General features: G+C 39.3%; 1 protein-coding gene across 2 annotated transcripts in view; it reads right to left on the reverse strand.

Annotated features, from left to right (window-relative positions):
• negr1 (neuronal growth regulator 1) overlaps positions 1-20,311 on the reverse strand; it is a 142,440-nt gene that overhangs the window by 85,497 nt on the left and 36,632 nt on the right. For both annotated transcript variants that reach the window (XM_020639253.3, XM_020639254.3), the window contains exon 2: positions 13,079-13,317. In XM_020639253.3, coding sequence (XP_020494909.1) covers positions 13,079-13,317 — 239 coding nt within the window. The remainder of the gene's footprint in view (positions 1-13,078; positions 13,318-20,311) is intronic.

Genomic DNA, 20,311 nt, shown 5'->3' on the forward strand with positions numbered 1-20,311 from the left:
TGTAAAACATGCAGTAAACATGTGTTTAAAGACACTGAAATAGATACAGATCAAAGCAATTAAGGATCACATCAAGCTTGGGCTAACAAGAACTTTGAGTATTGATTCATTTGTATACCTCTGCTTTGCTCAGCTAACCGCCTGACAATATTAACTTTATCATTTATGACAGCGATTGTGTCAAATATTGACATTTTTACACTAAACAAAGGCAGGGACCTGTGAATTTAGTGTATTAAAGACACACATCCACACAATATTTCAGTCTGATTGTTATGGAACTGTATATTATGCTGAATTTACCGAAATAACAGGTAAATATAGCAAAATGCTGAGTTTTTAACCAGACAGCATAAGAAGTTAACAGGAAACTGAAGCAGGTACCTAATAAGGAACAATTGAGAAAACTAAAAGAAGGAAAGGTATGGCCTAATTATTGTAACATTTAATTAAAGTTTTCTCCTCTCATAACTTCAAATGAGAAACTATTTGAGATGTTCCAATATTCCATCATTCAAACTAGGGGTGCAGAAATGCAAAATTTTCTCTAATCGATTACTCTTCCCGTTGTTAAAGCGAGTACTCGAGTAATCGTTTTGTAGTTCTTTTTTTTTCTGTGATTCTTTTCCCCCACGGGAGGCCCCGGCCCCAACTATGACGCGATGCCGACTGTATCTATTGATTAATTTGAATCTTCGGGATTTTAATAATTGTTAGTAATAGGCCTTTGTATTAACATTCAAATTAGGAAATTTCTTACTTCAACAGACAGCACACCTCAAATAACAATTCACACAGACGTATCTTATGACCGTTTCAACACTTTTTCATTATGATTAGAGCAGTGAGTGTGGCGAGCGGACGTGCAGACATCAATTCACACTCGTCGCACGTTGCAGGTGTTTTGACAGCAACATTCTGTTAACAAAGACTACAGTCTGCAGTGTAGAGCACACTTTACTATTGTAAATGAAGTTACAATAGAACAGGTGAACACTTTAAGTGTCTGTTTCATCTTTCTCCTCTGTACGTAATGACACACTCGCTCAATCTCACTCGTCCGTCCGCTATGAGCTATTTCTCCCTATAAGGTTGTTCCTTTTTGTAATTATTAAAAGAATAATCATGTAAAATTCCAAAATATAGGAAAACATCTAGTTATGCTGCTCTGTCCAGGATGATCAAACGTCATTGATTTGGCGGAGTAAAGCGGTAATCGCAAAGAGAAAGTCCTTCTTTTTCTGAGGACTAAAAAGACAATTTGAACTGAACTTTCGTAGATCATATTGCATATTTTGTTTGTTTGGGACTTTTTGTTCATTGTGAATTCATAGGGGGGTTAATTAAAGGGATATTTTTGTTAGGGTAGCAGCGTACGGATCAACAACGGACGCGTTTCAGCACAGAGCCTTTATCAGCACTTTGTTTGCCATCTATTTTCTTTTTGCGCTCATGCACCTGAAGTTTTATTTCTGTTTGAGTGTGCTCCTTTTTTTCTGTTTTGAATTAGGCCTATCCTAGAACCCACAATGCAACAAGAAACATTTACAAAAATGTGGACCACAAAACGATTATCGATTACATTTTTTTTTGTAACCGATTATTATTTAATGAACGAGTTAATGAACGAGTTCTCGGGCACCCCTAATTCAAACACATCTGTTGACTCGATGATTGATTTACTCCTTTTTGTTCTATTGGTTAAATGTTTGTGTTCCATTAGCCAGCTGTGAATGCATTCTTGCTCCATGACAACTTGCTGTATTTCCTGTGATAACATGTTATAAGCAACAGTGATTGACAGCAGAAATTAAATTGTCCTGTCTATGGAATGTTATCCACAAGTGCAGGCATGAAAAGAAAACACTGGGAAAAAAACCAAAACTTGATTTAAGAGGGAGAGCTTTCAACAACATTGTCAGAAGGCAAGGTCTACATTTTCAGCTTTGGAACAACCCCGTTACTATAATCAGAATCACTGTTTCATGTACAACTGTGAACATGCAATTTAAAGTACAAAGAGTACAAAAAAACATCACAATGCTACTCTGTGGGAGTGAAGCAGGTCCAGGACAGTCATGCAGAGAACAATCAAGCTTTCTATAACAGATCACTGTAAATGTGCCATTAGTTGGTTAAACTAAATGTGCTGGAATAAATGTGCGACAGTGACAGAGTGCAGTCTACCTTCATGTTAAGCTGTTTCAACCTGCTAAGACCGTTCCAATCGCCTAAATAAAAGCGGCTAAGTTATTCTGCACTGGTGATCCATCTATTCCCTCTCCAGAGTAGAGATACTAAAGAGCTGAGTGGCTGACCTTTGGCCTTCCTCATTTTAATTAAGTATGGCTAATATCAGATATTTCCATGATGAGGACTCACATTAGTGCACAAACACAATACTCTGAACGTGCATGCATGAAAGACAAAGTGTCCACGTGCAAATACTGTAAGTAACAAAGGATAGATCTTGAAAGGGGATAAGACACACATTCACAAACACACACAACATAAACACATGACAATGGTTAGTGGCTAACTAAATGTCAGGGTCCATAATGGCAAATGTGTTTCTGTAGATACACTCATATTCTCCCTTCAAGTTCCCTGTGATATCAATGCCGGTCTGTGTTGTTTTTAATGCATTACTATTCCACTGAGACTCTTGATACACACGGTTATTCTAGCCGAGGACGGTAATCACTGTCCTCTTCTCACAGCTTTCACACATCTCATCACACATACAGTAATAAGGAAATGTTGCATTAGGGTTGTTGTGGTGCTTTTTTTTTTAATGCTGAAGTTAAATGACACAGAAATAATGGTATATTTTTACTTTGACTAAAATTAGAAAAAGCTCTGTGTTATCAACATCATCATCTCAATAAGCATTTACATAAAAAATGTACAAATAAACAACATTTTAGTCAAATCTGGGACATATATGTACACTAGCTGAGTTGAAACATGTCCTGCTTTTACCTAATAGGGCCAGTATGAATGGCACGCCCAGACACAGCGGCTCTGAGCTCTCCATTTTGATGCTTTTTTGTTGTACTTGTGCGATGACATCAAAGATATTCTGGTTCTGATTCTGATGACAATACTTCTGCTTTGGGTGTACAGTTGGTATAACATTCTGTTGAAGGTCAACTTTTTAATTCTATCCTTCAAAGCAGTATCAGGGGACTGTAAAATGTATGCCGTCCTGTCCACACTGTTTTCCATATTTCTCTAAGGAGATCTCATATTATACTGTAAGCCTTTTGTAAAAAGGGGATGAACCACAGGGGTCAGTCAACATCTGCACTCAGAAATCATTTACGCTGAAAATGCATGAGCTGCAGATCTGTTGCATAAGGAGACAGACAGTGCTACGTGGAGTTCCAGTTTACGGGATCAAGCTCAAAAGCCTTTGAGGGAACTGCAGAAAAAATCACTATGTAATCTGTGTGACAAAATAAAGTCCACACACCTGTGGGTGGTTGCCTCATTTGGTGAAATGGCCACTCAGTTTTGAGAATGGCTTACTGAGTTGTTCATTTTTATGACACTTAGGGTCTATTATCCCAAATTGCTAGTCTAATAGCAGCATTTAATGTTTCTTTTTTTTAGGCAGACACTATTGACAAAATGTCCTGCTATGTTTCAGTTTTCACAAAACATGGAGAACTTAATATTAAACTGATCACTCAACATCAGCTTTAGATGAGAAATTGTGTTACCAATGTGTTCAGACAGTGTAATCTATTTTTAATTAAATACAGAGCAAGGTAGAGTTAGGTTACAATTATGCTGGAACTTTATTATATTGATAAAGCTCATAGTCAAGTGAGAAATACGGGAAAGTGATCATTAAGAAGCTGTTCAATCTGACAGGACTGTGTTTTTGGTCATGAAATAATTAAATATATCCTAACGCACCCAACAATTCATGAGTGATTCAGCATATGAAGAATTTACTGCTGTACTCTGTGATTATACTCTATCTCTGCACTGACACCAAAGACAGGAAAGGTGACCTGGAGATTTAACCTGCCGTTCACTTCTTGCTGAGAAACACTCTTCTCAGACTGACTCACTCCACGGGCGTGGGTGATGAGTTTTTCACTGTAGATCCGCTCTGATCCATATTAATGTCCAAAGCATTTTCATCACACACAGGATGAGGCCTCTTCTTTTTTTAAACATTAACCTTACATTACATTGAGGGGGTCATGGAAAGTCTTTACTGCATCAAATCTACTGCCTGCTGGTCATTTCTTTAAAACAGAGGTCCCAACCACCGTGACCTCAGAGCACCTTGTCTCCGGGAAACAGGCTCAGGAGGGATCACGGTGATTGCGAAGTTAAGTTTTGATTCTTTTCATACAGTATTTCAGGTTGCATTATGCTTTTACTTTACGTCATATATCTTAGCATGACATTAGTAGAGGATTGACATAAGGTGGGGTTATAATCCTCCACCCTCTCGCTTTAATGCATCATCCTGCGATAGCTTGGTAGTAGAAGCAGATTAGGAACAAACACTTTTTAATCAAAATATATCACTCAGATTCTTCTGAATGAATTTTTAAGATGAATAACTGGGGCTGTGGTAGAGTCAGCCGTCTCTCAACCGTAAGGTCAGGGGATCTATCCCCAGCTCCTGCAGCCACATGTCCAGTGTCAACAATAACGTTGCTGCCATGGTGACGCACTGTTTGCCATGAAACAGGAGGTATGATGGGCTTAAAATACTTGGACAGCCATACGAATTGGTACACATGATCCCAGTAGAAATGACACACTTTGGATTGTGGATACGTTTTGTGATTGGGTGTAGCATTATATTTAACCTTGAATTATGAAATCAGGTAGGCATATGTATCATACCTAGACCTACAAAAATGCCTCTTTAACCTACTGTATTTCAAAACCCAACAGGAAGTCAGCAATTTAAACTTGGGTCAGAACTTATCATTGTTGTCTCAATGTATTTTTCATTCTCTAACTGTAGGCAATCTGTTGCCAGAAATTAGCCAACAACAAAAAAAGGATTGTTGACAGACAAATACGCAGCATTGTGTGAAAGGGATCTGAATGGGGAAGAGAAAAATAATCATTTCTGAACTGCTGCAGAAAAGAGGAAAAAGACCTCAGGAAATCATAAGGTGGGGTAAGGCAGTCACAGACCGGGAAAATGAAAAAGGAACATGTATTAGAATATCAGAGGAGAGGATCTCAGACCTTAAAAACCAGATCCAGGAGTGACTTAAGTAAAAGGTGATACAGGCGGTCGCCCCAGGCGCACAGATCTGGAGGGTGCTGCCTTAAACCTGAATGTTTTGAATGTAGGCGCTTATAAAATGTGAATCATAAGCATACTGTCAGATTGTCATCATTTTTGCTCTGCTCCATTCATCGCTCCCTCTCTCTCAGTTGCTCAACCACTTATTCACTATGCTCCAGTTGACCCTGATAACAGCAGGTGAGATGACAGAGCACTCGGGTACAGGAGGAGCTCTAACTATCGAGTAAAGGAAGGGTCAGAAGTTAGCCTCTCAGGCAGGCAGGCAGGCAGGCAGACAGACAGACAGACAGACAGACAGACAGACAGACAGACAGACAGACAGGCAGGCAGGCAGACAGACAGACAGACAGACAGACAGACAGACAGACAGACAGGCAGACAGGCAGGCAGACAGAGAGACAGACAGACAGGCAGGCAGACAGAGAGACAGACAGACAGACAGACAGACAGACAGACAGGCAGGCAGGCAGACAGATAGACAGACAGGCAGGCAGACAGACAGACAGACAGGCAGGCAGGCAGGCAGGCAGACAGACAGGCAGACAGGCAGACAGACAGACAGACAGACAGACAGGCAGGCAGGCAGGCAGGCGGACAGGCGGACAGACAGACAGACAGACAGACAGACAGACAGACACACACACAGTGTGTTATGGAGGAAAATCACCCATTGAAGAGTTGTCAACTGTTATGTGGGAACAATTTTCAACAAATGTTAATTTAAATCTTTTGGGATTGGGAATGGGTTTAAAGAGGTTGGATTACTGGTACTGTACCGTTCAACAGTGCTTTGTGCCTCCAGATGGATATTTTTTGGGTAGCTGCCTCTTTAGATAGAAACAGTTGCCGACCCCTGTCCTCGGGCATTAATGTGATCCACTTCAGTCATTGATAAAAATATCTTAAGGATGCGAAGCTATCACAATCATACACAAAACTAAAATTCATGACAGCCGCCAAAATTTGACGTACAGCCACAACATGGAAATTGCATACTGTGATGCATGCTTGGTAGTAGATGCAGTTTGGGAACAAGTCGGGGTTTTTTTTATCAATATATATCACTAAGACTCCTCTGTGTGAATTTTTAAGCTTAACAATTTATCCCACAGTTTGGGGTTTACAGAGATGAAAGCCTAAAACCCATTACCAATGTCCATGCAAGCAGTTACAGTTGAAGATAAGTGTGCCTCTTCCTCTCTCCTTGCTGAGAGAAGATATTCTTGAAAGAGAGGTGCTGTGCATATTTAATACATTATCACATCTACAATCTTAATTAACAGAGAGGGAGGGTGAAGAACTGCGTCTTAGGAGGTGGAGAGACATGTGATGTGTAGAAGGGCAGATTGGTGCCTGATAGTGATCTCTTATTCCTCTGTATCCTGCATCAGATAATGGTCAGGGTAGACCGTAAATAGGTCAGTGAATATATGGTGGAGACGAGGATAGATGAAAACAGGGGTACAGTAGAGAAGTAAAACAAGAGAAAAAGAGCTGGTCAGATGGGGACCAGGAGTCGATAATGGACATAGTTCAGAGAGTTGTTGGTGATGTTACTGATATCACAGTTTTACTCAATAATCAGTGCACAGCCACAAGGCATAGCCCATTCAGTTTAATCTTGTTAAGTCAAGTATTTAAAGGAAGGGTTTAACTGCTCAGCAGGTGCCAAATGTACCTGACAGAAATAAACATGGACCCTCTTAGTAATTCCACAGACCCTGATGGCCCAGATGGTTATAGCTTTTGGCTGAGATTATGTGAGAGACCCGTTTCTGCACTGCTAGATCTGAGGTTGTGCAAGAGATAAACATTTTTTCAGCCTGTGCCCTTTACTTCATGTGACTCTGAGCTGTGCAGCATATACGTCTGCAATTTCTACACTTTTTCACTTCCACAAAGCTGTAGAGGAGGGCCTTATGATTCCAGATGTGGAGAACACAGATGGAACCTGTGGAATTTGGGGAAAAAAATAAAACAGATTTCAGAGGGCCCTAAGAGAGCCGCAGATGCAAACGTCTAATTTGTTGAGGTGACCCAGAGTCTCTGATGGGGACAAATGTCAGTAAATGAGATTAAATTGATCTGAGATGAGTAAGCAGTCACAGCCTGATAAAACTTGCAGCAACAAATGTAGCAATGTGTGATTCATGCATAAGGATGTTATTAACTAAAGACTCCTGATGCAGTTAAAATGTTGAAATGTGCAGGTAAAGAGGAAACCCCAGCAGTTGGGAGAAAGAGGAACTTTCATTTTTGTCTCCGATAGCAAAGATGAATCCCTACATCATAGTCATTAATAGTGTTTAAGTTTTTTTCACACACAGATACAGGGAGGAAGGACAAAAAAAGGTAACAAATCATGGAAAGAAACTTTACAAAATGACAGCACAAGCGCAGAAAAAGATGTTTCTCTCAGCCTTAAGAACTGTCAGTGAGTTCCAAATATCACTGATCAGGAATTTATGAATTTACTAATTTATGAGACAAAGTTCTTAGTACATTTCCATTTCTGTCATCGGAGGAAGACATTTTGTCTTTCCCTCAAAAATGTACAGGCTAAAACTCCATATTAGCTCCGTTTAAGCATTCATTTTGTACAAAAGTCAGACACTGGAGAAATAATAATAAAGGATATTTGTTGACAGAGCTGTAATGACCCATAATTTTGAAATTCAAGAAACCAACACTGCTAATACAGATAAACATTTCAGATAAGCACAATTGTTCCAAGGATCAGCTGATGGAAGACCCTCTCATGCACCTGAAATGGGTTGAGAGACCATTGCATATTTTCCCCCCATATACAGTAATCCTTTCTTGCTCCCATTTTCTGTTTTCACTCTGCATGGTGCACTGTCGAGCAAAGCAATAGTGCCAAAAAGATCCAACGCCATGAAATCCTTTTACTTCAACTGTAACATTCGTGTCGCAGCATTAACACATGTTGTATGCTTGGACTGAAAAGCCCAGATTAAAGTGTCTGGGTATTTTTTTTTTTTTTCAAAGCAAGTCATACTTTTCCTTTCTGCAGATGTAAAAAAAAGAAGAAAAAAACACGCGCCCAGAATCCTCTGCCACATGACAGATCTTCTCACCTGCTACATCTCATCTGTAAAGAAATCCCTCTTTTCTAGATGAGTGGGCTTAAGCATGTGTACACAAGTGTCGCTTGGTGACAGGTAATCATTCACAGCATACAGAGTTTTGTCAAAGCGAAGTAGAATATGGTGTGAAGTTCTGGAGGTGCCAGAACATCACACATGTCTTGTGGTGGTTGTGCATCAATAAAGAAATGACAGAGGGGCGAGGAATGAAATGAAGTTTAATTTTGATCTACCTTTAGTACCCTGCTAGAGAAGACACCGTTGGCATTCATCAGCTAAAATGACTCATCTGCATTTTCGACAAACTTCCTGCCTGCAGCTCACACTCAGATCACAACTCTGCCTCAACGGCTGGCGACCCATTTGCCTGATGACTCAACAGTAGCAGATTCAGATGACACACTCACAACACCATTGAGCTTACTAAAAGATGAAAAAGCTGTCAACAGTTCAAAGTAACAGCAAACGTTTTCTAATCTGTGCGTTTCACCTTTTTTCCTACTCTTGTGTGTTTCAATCCGTGCCTTCAATCAAAGCGATACCATCCAATCGACCCTCTGGCTTCTTGACCCTTGGTTTCAAATGTGACATGAAGCTGCAGCTATACAGGTGTTACGAAACAAAGTGTTATTACTGAGATTTATTTATGTATAATTGTTTCTGTGGAATAGAAAACCCCGTATATAATCCTTAAAAAGTGATGGGCGTCGTAGCTAAAACTGCAAACCGTGTTCCATATTTGAACAGCGGAAAAACAATTTGTGTGTGTGTATCAAACTGTTGCCAAATCTTAGCCACTAGGTCACATCCATCAGGAATTCTGGGCATTGAAAAACATATTATAGAACTGACAGCTGGCACATTAGCTTCGGTTTGATTGTGGCCATATGGCCAGTGGTGAGAAGCTGCCATGACCTGAAACACCCCTGGTCAGATTCCCATTACAGAATGTTCTTCAAAAAGCCAACAACTCCAAAAAACATGATGCCCCTGTAGTGACCATAAATGCCTGCAAGGCAGCTGATTGTCGTCGATCCACATGTATATTTACAGGCATGTTACACCTATAAATGCAGCTTGAGCAGAGGCAAAGCAGCAGTTTGTTTAAGCCAGAGCAGCTCTGCTTGCTGTGTCATTAATTGTAACTCAGCCATCGCACAGTTCAGTCACTCTCAGGGCTGAACATCAGGAAAGACTTCCACAGTTTTAATGGAAGGACAATGGGGCGATTTGGACAGCTGGAGCACAATAAGTTACAGTAAACAAACAAGTGGGCCTGGACGGGGCTTTGTCATATAGCCAATAATGTTGAATAATCCATCTAAAGGCTTTCTTGGCAGAGCCCCTGAGTTTAGCAGTTTAATATAATATTAACTATATAATGGTATTTTTAAAACTCAGAGTTGAACAATTGGACTTTTCTTCTGGGAATACACCCAACTTTAACATTTATTTTCCTGATGCTTAAAGTCTGTTGTACGGATGATATGTTACTGTGTATGTAATGTTATTCTCCTTCCCACATAGTCCCTTTATTCATCTTTAATCAACATGTGATGATTTCTAATTTATTAAAAGTTCATTTGTTTCTGTAATGTGTCAAAACAACTTCCTCACAATGACTGCAGAAAATATAGTGTAGTGATTTTGTTCAGCTTATCTTACCTTGAACACTTTTCATTTCAAAATAAAGGCCTCCATCTGCCTTTATTGTGATACATAATAGCATAATGTGCTGGGTTAACAGCAGAAACGCTACTTTGTTAAATGTGTTTATTGTAGATCCTTAACATCTCATACAGAGCCGATCCACTGAATAAAGTATTGACGTCAGGACTGACTGGAAGGATTAGTTAAGGTTGGATGGGTGGGTTTTGAGAGACTGACTTGACCATTCACAAGGAGGAAATGAGGGCAGAAAAGACATACAGTACAAAGGGAAGGGTTGCTTGCTGGAGGGAACTTAAACAAGACATTAGGCTCTTGATGGACACATTGGCAGTGGCAGAGATTCCCCCTCTGACCTCCCCGCTAACAGACAGTCATTTCAACTGCAAAACAGCAAGGGTCTCTGACAAGTTGACAAGTGCTGATAGAGAACTGTATTTGTATTTAAGGCACAAAGCTTAGGTGTATATCTATCAACAAACAATACATGAGCTCGTACATGTTCAGCGATGTAACCAGGGATTATTTCCACCATACAGAGGGGGTTCATTATGTGACCCTTTGTTAATGGGTTAGGTTTTTTAACCATTTCTTAGGTAAGTGAGCTGAGTTGCACTCTTATCATGAGCCAAGTATCTGACAGTTTAATAGACAACCTCATAAACAACAACAATAATCGAAAGGCGCGGAGGGCATGCTCAAACCAACCACAGCACCAGCCTACACCCACTCAGTTTTATAAGTTCAGTGCAAGAAGATGAATGTGTTGACGTATGATAGCCAGGAGCTTAGAGAATTTAGAATAGGAAAATGAGCCAGGGGCAAGCTGCTTTCTGGGTTATTGCTTATGGTTAGTAATGTTTTCTTAACAGTTATGAACACTATCACTTCTTTTTCCTCCACTGTTCAGACCCTATTCGTGTTTGTGCCAGGGCAGAGTGAATTAAGACATGATTAATTTCAATTACGGTTTAGACCAAACAAAACAAACGGCAGGTATTATAACACCACTTTAAATAATTTTCATACGCACACCCCATATGTCATATCAGCAACACCAGCTGGAGAGCTGTTTTCCACTTACGCACTTCAGATATCACAGCTCACACTTCTACAAGAAGTGTGTCTGACCCCTAACTCTTCTAATAATACTGGGCTGCCTGTGTGGAAGTGTGCATATTGACGCATTATGTTGAAATAAATCCAAAAGCACATGGCCATTAACAGAAAAAAATAATAATCTTGTTTTCATTTGTGATTTTTTCACAGGAGAAAACAAAGGTGTTAACAATGTGAAAAATGCAGGCCTTCACAGTTTGTTTTTTTATGGGAAAAAAACAAATTATAAATAGGAGGTAAAGTGTGTTTGTATTAGACAGGTTGTTAGGTAATCTAATACCCTCATTATAACTCCATCGTAAACATATGCAGAACCAACTGGACCATGCTGTAACTTTTTTGCATCGGCCTATTAAAGAAGGATATGGCATTTCAAAAGGAGTTTTCAGCACCAATGTTTTCTTTTGCTAATCCACAGTCAGATGTTTCAGCATACAAACTCAGCCTCTACTCATTTCCCCAACGAGTAACAATTAAGACACTTCCTTCAATTTGATCTCTGTGCTTACAACAGTCTTCTTAAAGGACGAATGTGCAACTTTTTGATCCAGAAGATTTCAACCAGCATAAGAACCAAACCAAACTGCTGTTTGCCGTCACGTCTGCCATACTGAAGCCTCCGCTCTCCTCCAGTGACACACCAGCTTCAACCCCTCTCAACTCTCGCTAGCATGGAGGAGTCGAGCTGAAGCAGCAGACAAAATTGTCCTTAGCTCGAGCTGTGATTGCCTGTGGCCTGCATAAATGTGTGTGCGGGCTAATGTTAACACACGCTAGTTAGCTCATAGCTGCACGTTGCATCTAAATTGGCATGGAATGACTTTGATCTAAAAATGATTGTGACATTCAAATAAGTAGTGAGTTATTCTTCTTTTCTCTAGTCCTTGACTTAAACAGCTTTTATACAGCATGCAAGGGGAGGAGCCAGCCGTCCCATCCATGTAAACACAGCTCTGACAACAACACAACCAGCAGGACTCACGATTCTGACTCATTGTAGACAATCATGACTCACAGAGACATTAACATATGATACAGTTTACTTGATTTCTGCTATGATTATGTGTAAAATGTCACAAATTGTTCCTTGAATGTCGAAAAAAAAAATACACATATTGACCTTGCAGGGAGTTATCCTAAATGGTGCTCTGTTAACAGAGCCTCTCAAGAACCCAGTAGAAGTTGTATAGTGCTAAAGGCTTAACGGTTTTAATTTAGACATTTAAAACCTGTTAACCAAAGCAGTGACACGAAAAGCATACGGTATCAATAACTAGAGAAAATTTCAGTAAAAAGTCCTTAGATTCTTGTCTTTCTCTGTTATCTGCTGAGACAAATCCCAGAGAGGCTTGATTAAAGCTACACAGTCTGCCTGCAGCCATTCACACCAACAAGCTTCTACTTTGTGTTGCATAGCCTACAGGCACAAAATGTACCCTACAATGTCAGTTTGCCTCCACAGAAGAAATGTCTCTGCTGAAAAGATTCTGTTTTATGTTACACAAAGCGGAATGACTCAAGCTCTTGTTCCTACTCTATGGAAGAGAATGACAGCCTTTTTATAAGCACAGATGGTGCCTGATAAAACGGTGACCATTAGGTACATGGATACCACACAAATACTGTCGCTATGGGAATTATGTGGGCTAAATTATATGTGTAATAAGAAGTAACAAACAAGATGTTAGATTTTGAAAAAAGCAGATAAGGACATAAATCGTGAAAGAAAGACTAAAGCAAGGATCTTTTAAAGTATGTAACACGAATCAAAGACAGCATGCCACATAAAGGTGCAGACAGCTGGAATCCTTCATTCACAAAAACACAAAGTAAAAGACACAAACACAGGTTCAAGTGAATGTGGAGTACAAAAAGAACTGCATATACGCACCTTTAACAATAAGGTTAAGGAGCTTTGGCCGTGGATTGCGCTCACTCTGGATCGAACAAGTGTACTGGCCGTCATCAGTTACATCCACTTTCTGTATCTGAAGGCTGTACTCATGTTTGTCCCCAACGCTGGACACAATGGACACACGTGGGTCCACGGACCACTTGTCGTTCCCTGCGAATATGATGCTTGAGCGATTCAGCCATGCTCCTTTAGAGATCCCATCCAACAGGTAGCACCTAAAGAGAGAACAAACAGTACAGTTAGATATCGATAAATGCCAGGATAAAGCAGAGGGGTTTTAAGAGACACTGAATTGATCTTGCTGAAAAGTAATCCTTCCTCTAATAGCACCGAACTAAAGCTGTTGGCACAAGAATGTGTGTGTGGAAGTCTCCCAAAAAATACATTCTGAAGTTTAATGTATGTAAATGGTAATCCTTATATTGATTTTTTTTTTCTAAATGCAAGACGTGGGATTAAATGGATCAAAGAAAGTATCACATTTTGGCAACATGTTGAATAGGTGATGTTCCAGATGGTGAGTCATACAAAACTCTGAAAATGACTGCTACTGTTTCTTCAAGACTTGATTTGGTAAACACCTACATAGCAAAAACCATATTACAATAGCTGTGCACAAGGGCAGCTTTTGGTTGTTGTTGGACCATCTCTTTGACAATTGGTATGGTTTATCAAACATAGTTCTTATATTCAAGCAGTTGATACAAATATGTGAAGGTGGTTCATATCCTGTGTAAACAAAAAATAATTCTTAGTCAGATATACTATTTCTTGCATTGAACACGTGTCAATACATCGTTAGAAACAAGAAGCACCATTTTTACAAACAATGTCATTGTAACATCCTACATACGACAGTGAAAAGATGTAGAAATCGGAGTAAGTTGATGGCAACTCAGATATACTTAAAGTGCAGTGTACAGAGAGGACAGAATTTGCACAAAGGTAGAAGAGATTGGACCCAAAGTTCAAAGAAAACAAGATAGATTGATTATCTTCATAAAGGTTACATGTGCTCATCGATTCAAAAACATACATCTAGTCAAAGTATTACAAAGGCCTTAAGTGCAACTACAAATAATCATCCCTGACTGCAAAAGTACAGTGTTCAAGGACCATACTCTAATTCCTGTGACCAGGACCGAGGTCATCTCAATTTACTTTTGAAGGATAATTGTAGCTAGACAATGGGTCAGTAAATTGTACAACATGATGAGACTGGGGTCACAATTATCATCTGGCAGTTGTTTTACACATCATTCCAGCGCTGTTTGGACTTAACACAATCGCATCATATTATGTGACAAACACTGTAATAATGAGCAGGAAAAGAGGCAATCAAGTTCAGCTCTTTAGCTGTTCTCAGTATGCCATGCAGACTGCCAGCACCAGTCGGAAAGCCACCGAGGAAATCAGTTTGGCTCTAACCTCAAAGCTCTTTACCCTCCATGCCAACAAAGTGTCCCGTCAGGAGAGCTGGTAGAGGACAATGGTCCAGTGGATGCTGCTCTACCCGAACACAAGCCATGGCCCTGGAGGTATTGTGACAAATAAGTGGCAAACAATTGAGAACGGAAAGTAATAACAGCAACAAAAGAGAGACGTCCAGTTCTCTTTGAGAGTCCGCATGGACCTGTCGGTTAGTTAGCCCCATTGACCACCAGAGCCGCGGTGTTCCTTGCCCTGAGGCGAAGATTTACCAAAGAAGCCTCAAGGTTAGTTTCCTGCCTTTTCTTCCATTTTGAGAAGAAAGATAGAAATGCACTCTTCAGTGATTCAAGGACAACAGATTATTTATCTATAATTATCAGGTAATAAGGTATTTGCGAGTGTAATTGCAAATTTAGCACTCAGGTTTTTTTTTAAAGATCATGGCCGTGAGTAGCAAAAAACATAAATACATCTGAATTTGAAGGCAATTTCTGCTTGTGAGTGTAACATCTCTGACGTGTAGTGAAGCTTACTACCTGAGTCACAAGCCTTCAGTGACTAATAACTTAACACGTTTTTGTTGGCCAGCTGAGAGTGCGAGCTCGGGGCCTGAACATTAAGCACAATGCTCTTGTGTCCAGCCCACATTCATTGATGTGAACAACTTGTCAACAGCTTGCTGGGATTTCATCATAATATCCTTGTAAAACAGGGTAGCCATAAAAATGTTTTCTGCAGTGTAGCTTCTATTGATTTTTCTGTTTCTCACCCAAAATTGTCCTTTCAGAAGCAAATGTTCATTTGATGTAGGCGGGCGTGAAAAGCAGAAAAGTTTACTCTTTAAAAAGAGATCAAAAAGTCGTGGTCAGCTTGGATACATATTGGTTGCAGTATACTTCACTGTTGATGGGTGGTTATGGATTGAAAGGAAACCAAAAGGTGGAAAAGTCTAATAGCTTTCCTCTAATATGGTCATAAAAACTGCTGACCACAGCTGCTGCTCTATCTGAAGAAACAACAAAGCAACCTTGCAAGGGTAGATTTGGGATAAAATGACACTTCAACAATAGTGTAGCGCCTGTACGGCTGAAGGATACTTCACCCCAGAACTCTTGGACTCTCAACATTTTTCGCCATCTTGATAAAATAGTCCTTCATGGTCTTTTGTTTATTTAATCAGTTTGCATATCACTGTTGAGAGTCTTTGCACTCCCTCCAGAAATGATTATTGTTATCTGACTGGTTTTGTGATCTAACACCAAGGAGCTGTGCAGATGCGTTATCTATAAACCTCCTCACAAAGCAGAACCCTTTCTACATTTATACAATGTCTCAGGAGTTGTTATTTTCTGCGTCTTTTGCTTTACCTACCTGCTGTTCTTAACAGAAACTGCGTCACAAGTCTGGCATGAGTTTGACAATCTAATGTAGCGAGAGTGTCTATTGAGTGTGCTTTTAAGGCAAGCAATTTTGGCAGCCTGTAATATCGACCACCTTGACTTGTATGGATTCAAAATAATGAAAAAAAAAATGATAGAAAACATAAATATAGAGAGGGCTGTGATGAAATTGTAGTGATAATAGTCAGTAAATCCTCTTGAGACATTCTGAAATATGTGCCATCAACTCATTATGTCTGCAATCAAGGAACACCATACATCCATTTCTTGTTTACTGGGCATTTTCTGCACATTTTTCAAGAGTCAAATTATTTCTGCATCAAAAACATTTTTATTTGCCCTTATTGTATTACATGGAGAGCTGTGTCAACACAAAGATAATTTAGCTCACAGTTTCTGTTTGTCATTTTTACAGATGAATGTAAGCCGAAACAGATCCTGCTTAATGCCAGTTAAAAGAAGGATTAGGCTGAGTATAATTCTTTGTTTTTGAAGATTTTCAAAGACATAGGCTTCAGAAGGGTTGCCTCGTTTTAGATTTTTTAAATTCCCTCTCTTAACAAGGAAAAGTGTTTTCGCTCTTTTTTTTAATTCCATGCTTTGAAATTTTCTGTATTAAATTAATTTGGTGCATAATCTTTTAAAACTTTGAATATTGTGGTGTGTATTATTTTCATGGGTCCAGATATTAAAGTATTAAAGTAAGAAAATGCATGTTTGGTAATTATATTAAAGGTCACATATTATACTCTTAAAACAAGTTGAAGTCTCAGACTTCCACAAAACATGTCATTAAAGTGTCTTGATACATCCACTATGATCCTGTATTTTAGCACGCCTATAAACCTCTCTATTTCATCCCTGGTCAGGCTGTTTCTGTGTCTGTAGCTTTAAATGCAAATGAGCTGTGCCTGACCACGCCCCTCTCTGGAAGGGCTGGGTGGCTCTGTCTTTCTCCCTCTATGCCCTAGACTATTGTTTACAGTGAGAAGGCAGATTCAGTGGGCAGAACAAACACCTAACTGTGGGAGTGTCACCCACATGGGGAGGGGTAACTGCCCTTAATGATGTCATAAAGGGGAAATCTACAAACCGCCTGTTTGAGCACACATTTTTCTGAAAAGTGGAGCAGCCAAGTGACAAGAGAGGATGGACTTTTCTCATTTTTGGGGGGGTTTGTAGACAGACTAGGGTTCCATATTAGTGTTTATAAAACATGGTAAAGTGGATTTTGCATAATATGTGACCTTTACTTATAACTATGACGTAAACAGTAAAACATTAACCTACAAACAACTATTACGTTTCAAATATGTATTCTACAATGTGTATTGAGGACAATCTGAGAACATGTGCGATCTGATGCTGAGTTCACTGAGGACAGGGTGTTCAGACCTGTGTGACCTGCTAGGGAGACCTTGTCCTCAGTTGACTGCAGTTTTCTTTCCAAAGAAGGGCTTTTTGGCAATAATAAAGTAAATAAGTTGTCATGTGTGGGATGGATTCATCCTGTTATAACCATTGATCAAACATTGTTTCATCATTTGGTTTTTCATTTGATTATTCAATAAATATCCTTACAAGGAAGAAGGTTGTCTCATTGAAATCATTAGATACCACAGTATAACCATGGCAGCTAGGACTTTCTTTTGCCTTACATATTTGTTAATCGCCCTAATCAGGTATTGAAGCCAGAATAAAAAAAAAAACACTAAGTTGCTGTACTTTCATCAGGCGCCTTCTATATAACAACCAGGAAAGAGACTTCCCATGGTTTGTACAAAATTCGGCTAATTATTCCACAGATCTCAGAGCGTTTACTTTGAAGCAGGTCTGACACATAAAACTTGCACTAATTGATACTTTTATTTATCCCCGCTTCTGACAAATGATTGCAGAGGAAGAAGGCTCATTCCAATCCAGGTTTTTTCTTGGCTCACAAATAAGAGTCCCATTCAAACCCTAGTGATGATGCACAATATGCGAAAAACAACAACAACAACAAAGTGATAAGCTGGTGTTTAAGAAGCTCACATGAATGAAGAATGATGACAACCATTAATTAGACTATGGCAGCTGGTAAGAGTAGACGAATGTAATCCGTTTAGCTAAACTTTCCCTAGCTCTTTGATCAGACGCCACAATTAACACTGGGGCATCAGTCTGACCCAGATTTCTATTTGCTTTATAAAATGGTTTTCTAGGTTCCTGAACTGTAAATATTCTTCCTGGCATCGACTCCCCTGATCTGGTCTTGCAAACATATTTCAATGTTTCACAGTCTAGTTATTCACAGCAGTTTTTTCTCAGTATTTGGCAGAAGAAATAAATACTCTTCTGGATGGGTCTGTGTAGTGTCAGACTTGTTATGTAACAGTTATATAATGAACACACAGGAGATTTGAACTTCAAGCCATGCAGAACCCATGTAAGATAACTGTAAACTATATTTTTCTGGACCCAACTTAAAAGCAAAAAATATCCTTCCCACTGAAACAGCAAATGAAACCTTTAATGTTTGTTCATTTGTGGTTTTCTTCTATTCCCCACCTTTATTGTAATTCATTTTGCATACTGACTTGAAACCAGACAAAACAAATGACTTAGGTCAGAGTAGCAATATGTGGACATATGACTAACTAGCTGGAGAAGTTGTTGTAGTTCACTTGCTATAGAGCTGTTGCCCATTTGTACATCAATTTGACATGAAGCAGCATTAGCCCTCTAAAAGCTAAAAGGCTAGTAGAGCTGTAACAGTGAAACATAATGCCAAAGCTACAGACTTTAAACCAAAACATGAGCTGAAAGGTGCTCAGACTTTTAAACTGTATGGTTATGCTGCTGTAGTATTACATTTTTTCCTCAAATAGTATTATGTGGTTTTATGGGATCAAAGCTGTATAGAATACTCTGTCCACCCAAAGGCCCAACCACAATGACAAGAGTTGGAAATTAGCTGTATACTCTCTGTGCAGTACATCAGTTTCATGATTTGTATCAAAACTATGTTAAACTGCCTTGTCCCAATTAAATAAATAAATTAAAATCAAATCAATGTTCCATAGAGCCGAGATGAGCTGAAGAGTCACAATAGAGGGACTATATTCTAAATTTGTCATTTCAAATAATCACATTGACACAAACCATTTGTTCCAATGTTGGTGTTTTAAGTAATAAAAGAACAGCTTTATTTGGGCATGTCACTTTGCTTACTGGTCTATTCTTATAAAAGCTACATTTAAGCTGCATATTGGCAGGTGATTGATTAAAATCATGGTTCTAAGACAGCTTGCACGGTTATTATGGTATCCAAAGTTCAAAATCATTTGAGGTTTCTATCGAATAGTAGCACTCCCAATGAGCTGAAAGCTTCCGTCATTGGAGGAAAGTAAATGTTTCATTTTTAAAGAAAGGAGGCAACAAGGTGGCTCGTACAAATGGCCTGGAAAAAACCCCTGAAAAATCCAGCTCCAATCCCACCTTGTGCCATGTATGATCATGTCTGTGATCATCCAAAAACTACACTTGACTTTCTATGAGAACAATCAGCCCTGTGTCATTTCTGCCCTGCAGCATGTTAAATGACACTTCATCATTGAAGTATAAATTAAGATTCAGCCACCGAGCAGACCACCTGGAATATTTCACTTTGTATTAAACTAAGCCAGAAAATTGGTGCAAGTATCATTGTAGTGGAACATCTGCTTAAAGACAAAGCTTTTGTGTTTCTGTTAATAGTGGTACCCACTTAACAGGCCTGACTGAAGTAAGTGTTTTGAAGAGAATAATGAGAGATTGTGATACGGCCATAAAAATGTATGAGGAAAAGGCTTTAATGGTGAAGGCAGGGGCAGATGTTTCATTCCATTCTAGCTGTTTTCACACATAAAGAGAGAGATCCTGGGATCACTGTACGCTCTACAACCTCCACAACGACTCAGTGCCCTCAGCAGAGCTCAACTGTCCAATGAATGCTCAAATGAGAAAATGCATTTCACACTGACTGACTGGAGGTTGAAGCACTGGTGAAAGGAGGCTGGGTGTGATCAGAGTGTGAAAATCTGAGCCCCTTCTGTTGTCAGGTTCTTTTTAGACTGGCTAAGGTCCTTTCCTTTATTAGTTACAATACAGAATAGCAAGAATGATAGAAATAAGGGAGTTTTTACATGTAAAAAAGGCATTATGTGGCACAATGATAAGATCAATTACTCTCCTCATATAATTCTTTTTCGTTCTTCATTATTTCCCAAAGCATTTTGCTTAATTAATAACATTGTTTTTTAATTATTATTGAATTCAATTTAATTTTTTTGTCATTGGACACCTATTTGGCATTTTGGTGCCCAGTGCCCAGTGCATGCACAAGTCCATGTTTCTG

The sequence above is a fragment of the Labrus bergylta genome, chromosome 6, assembly GCF_963930695.1.
Source record: "Labrus bergylta chromosome 6, fLabBer1.1, whole genome shotgun sequence".
Taxonomy (NCBI): domain Eukaryota; kingdom Metazoa; phylum Chordata; class Actinopteri; order Labriformes; family Labridae; genus Labrus; species Labrus bergylta.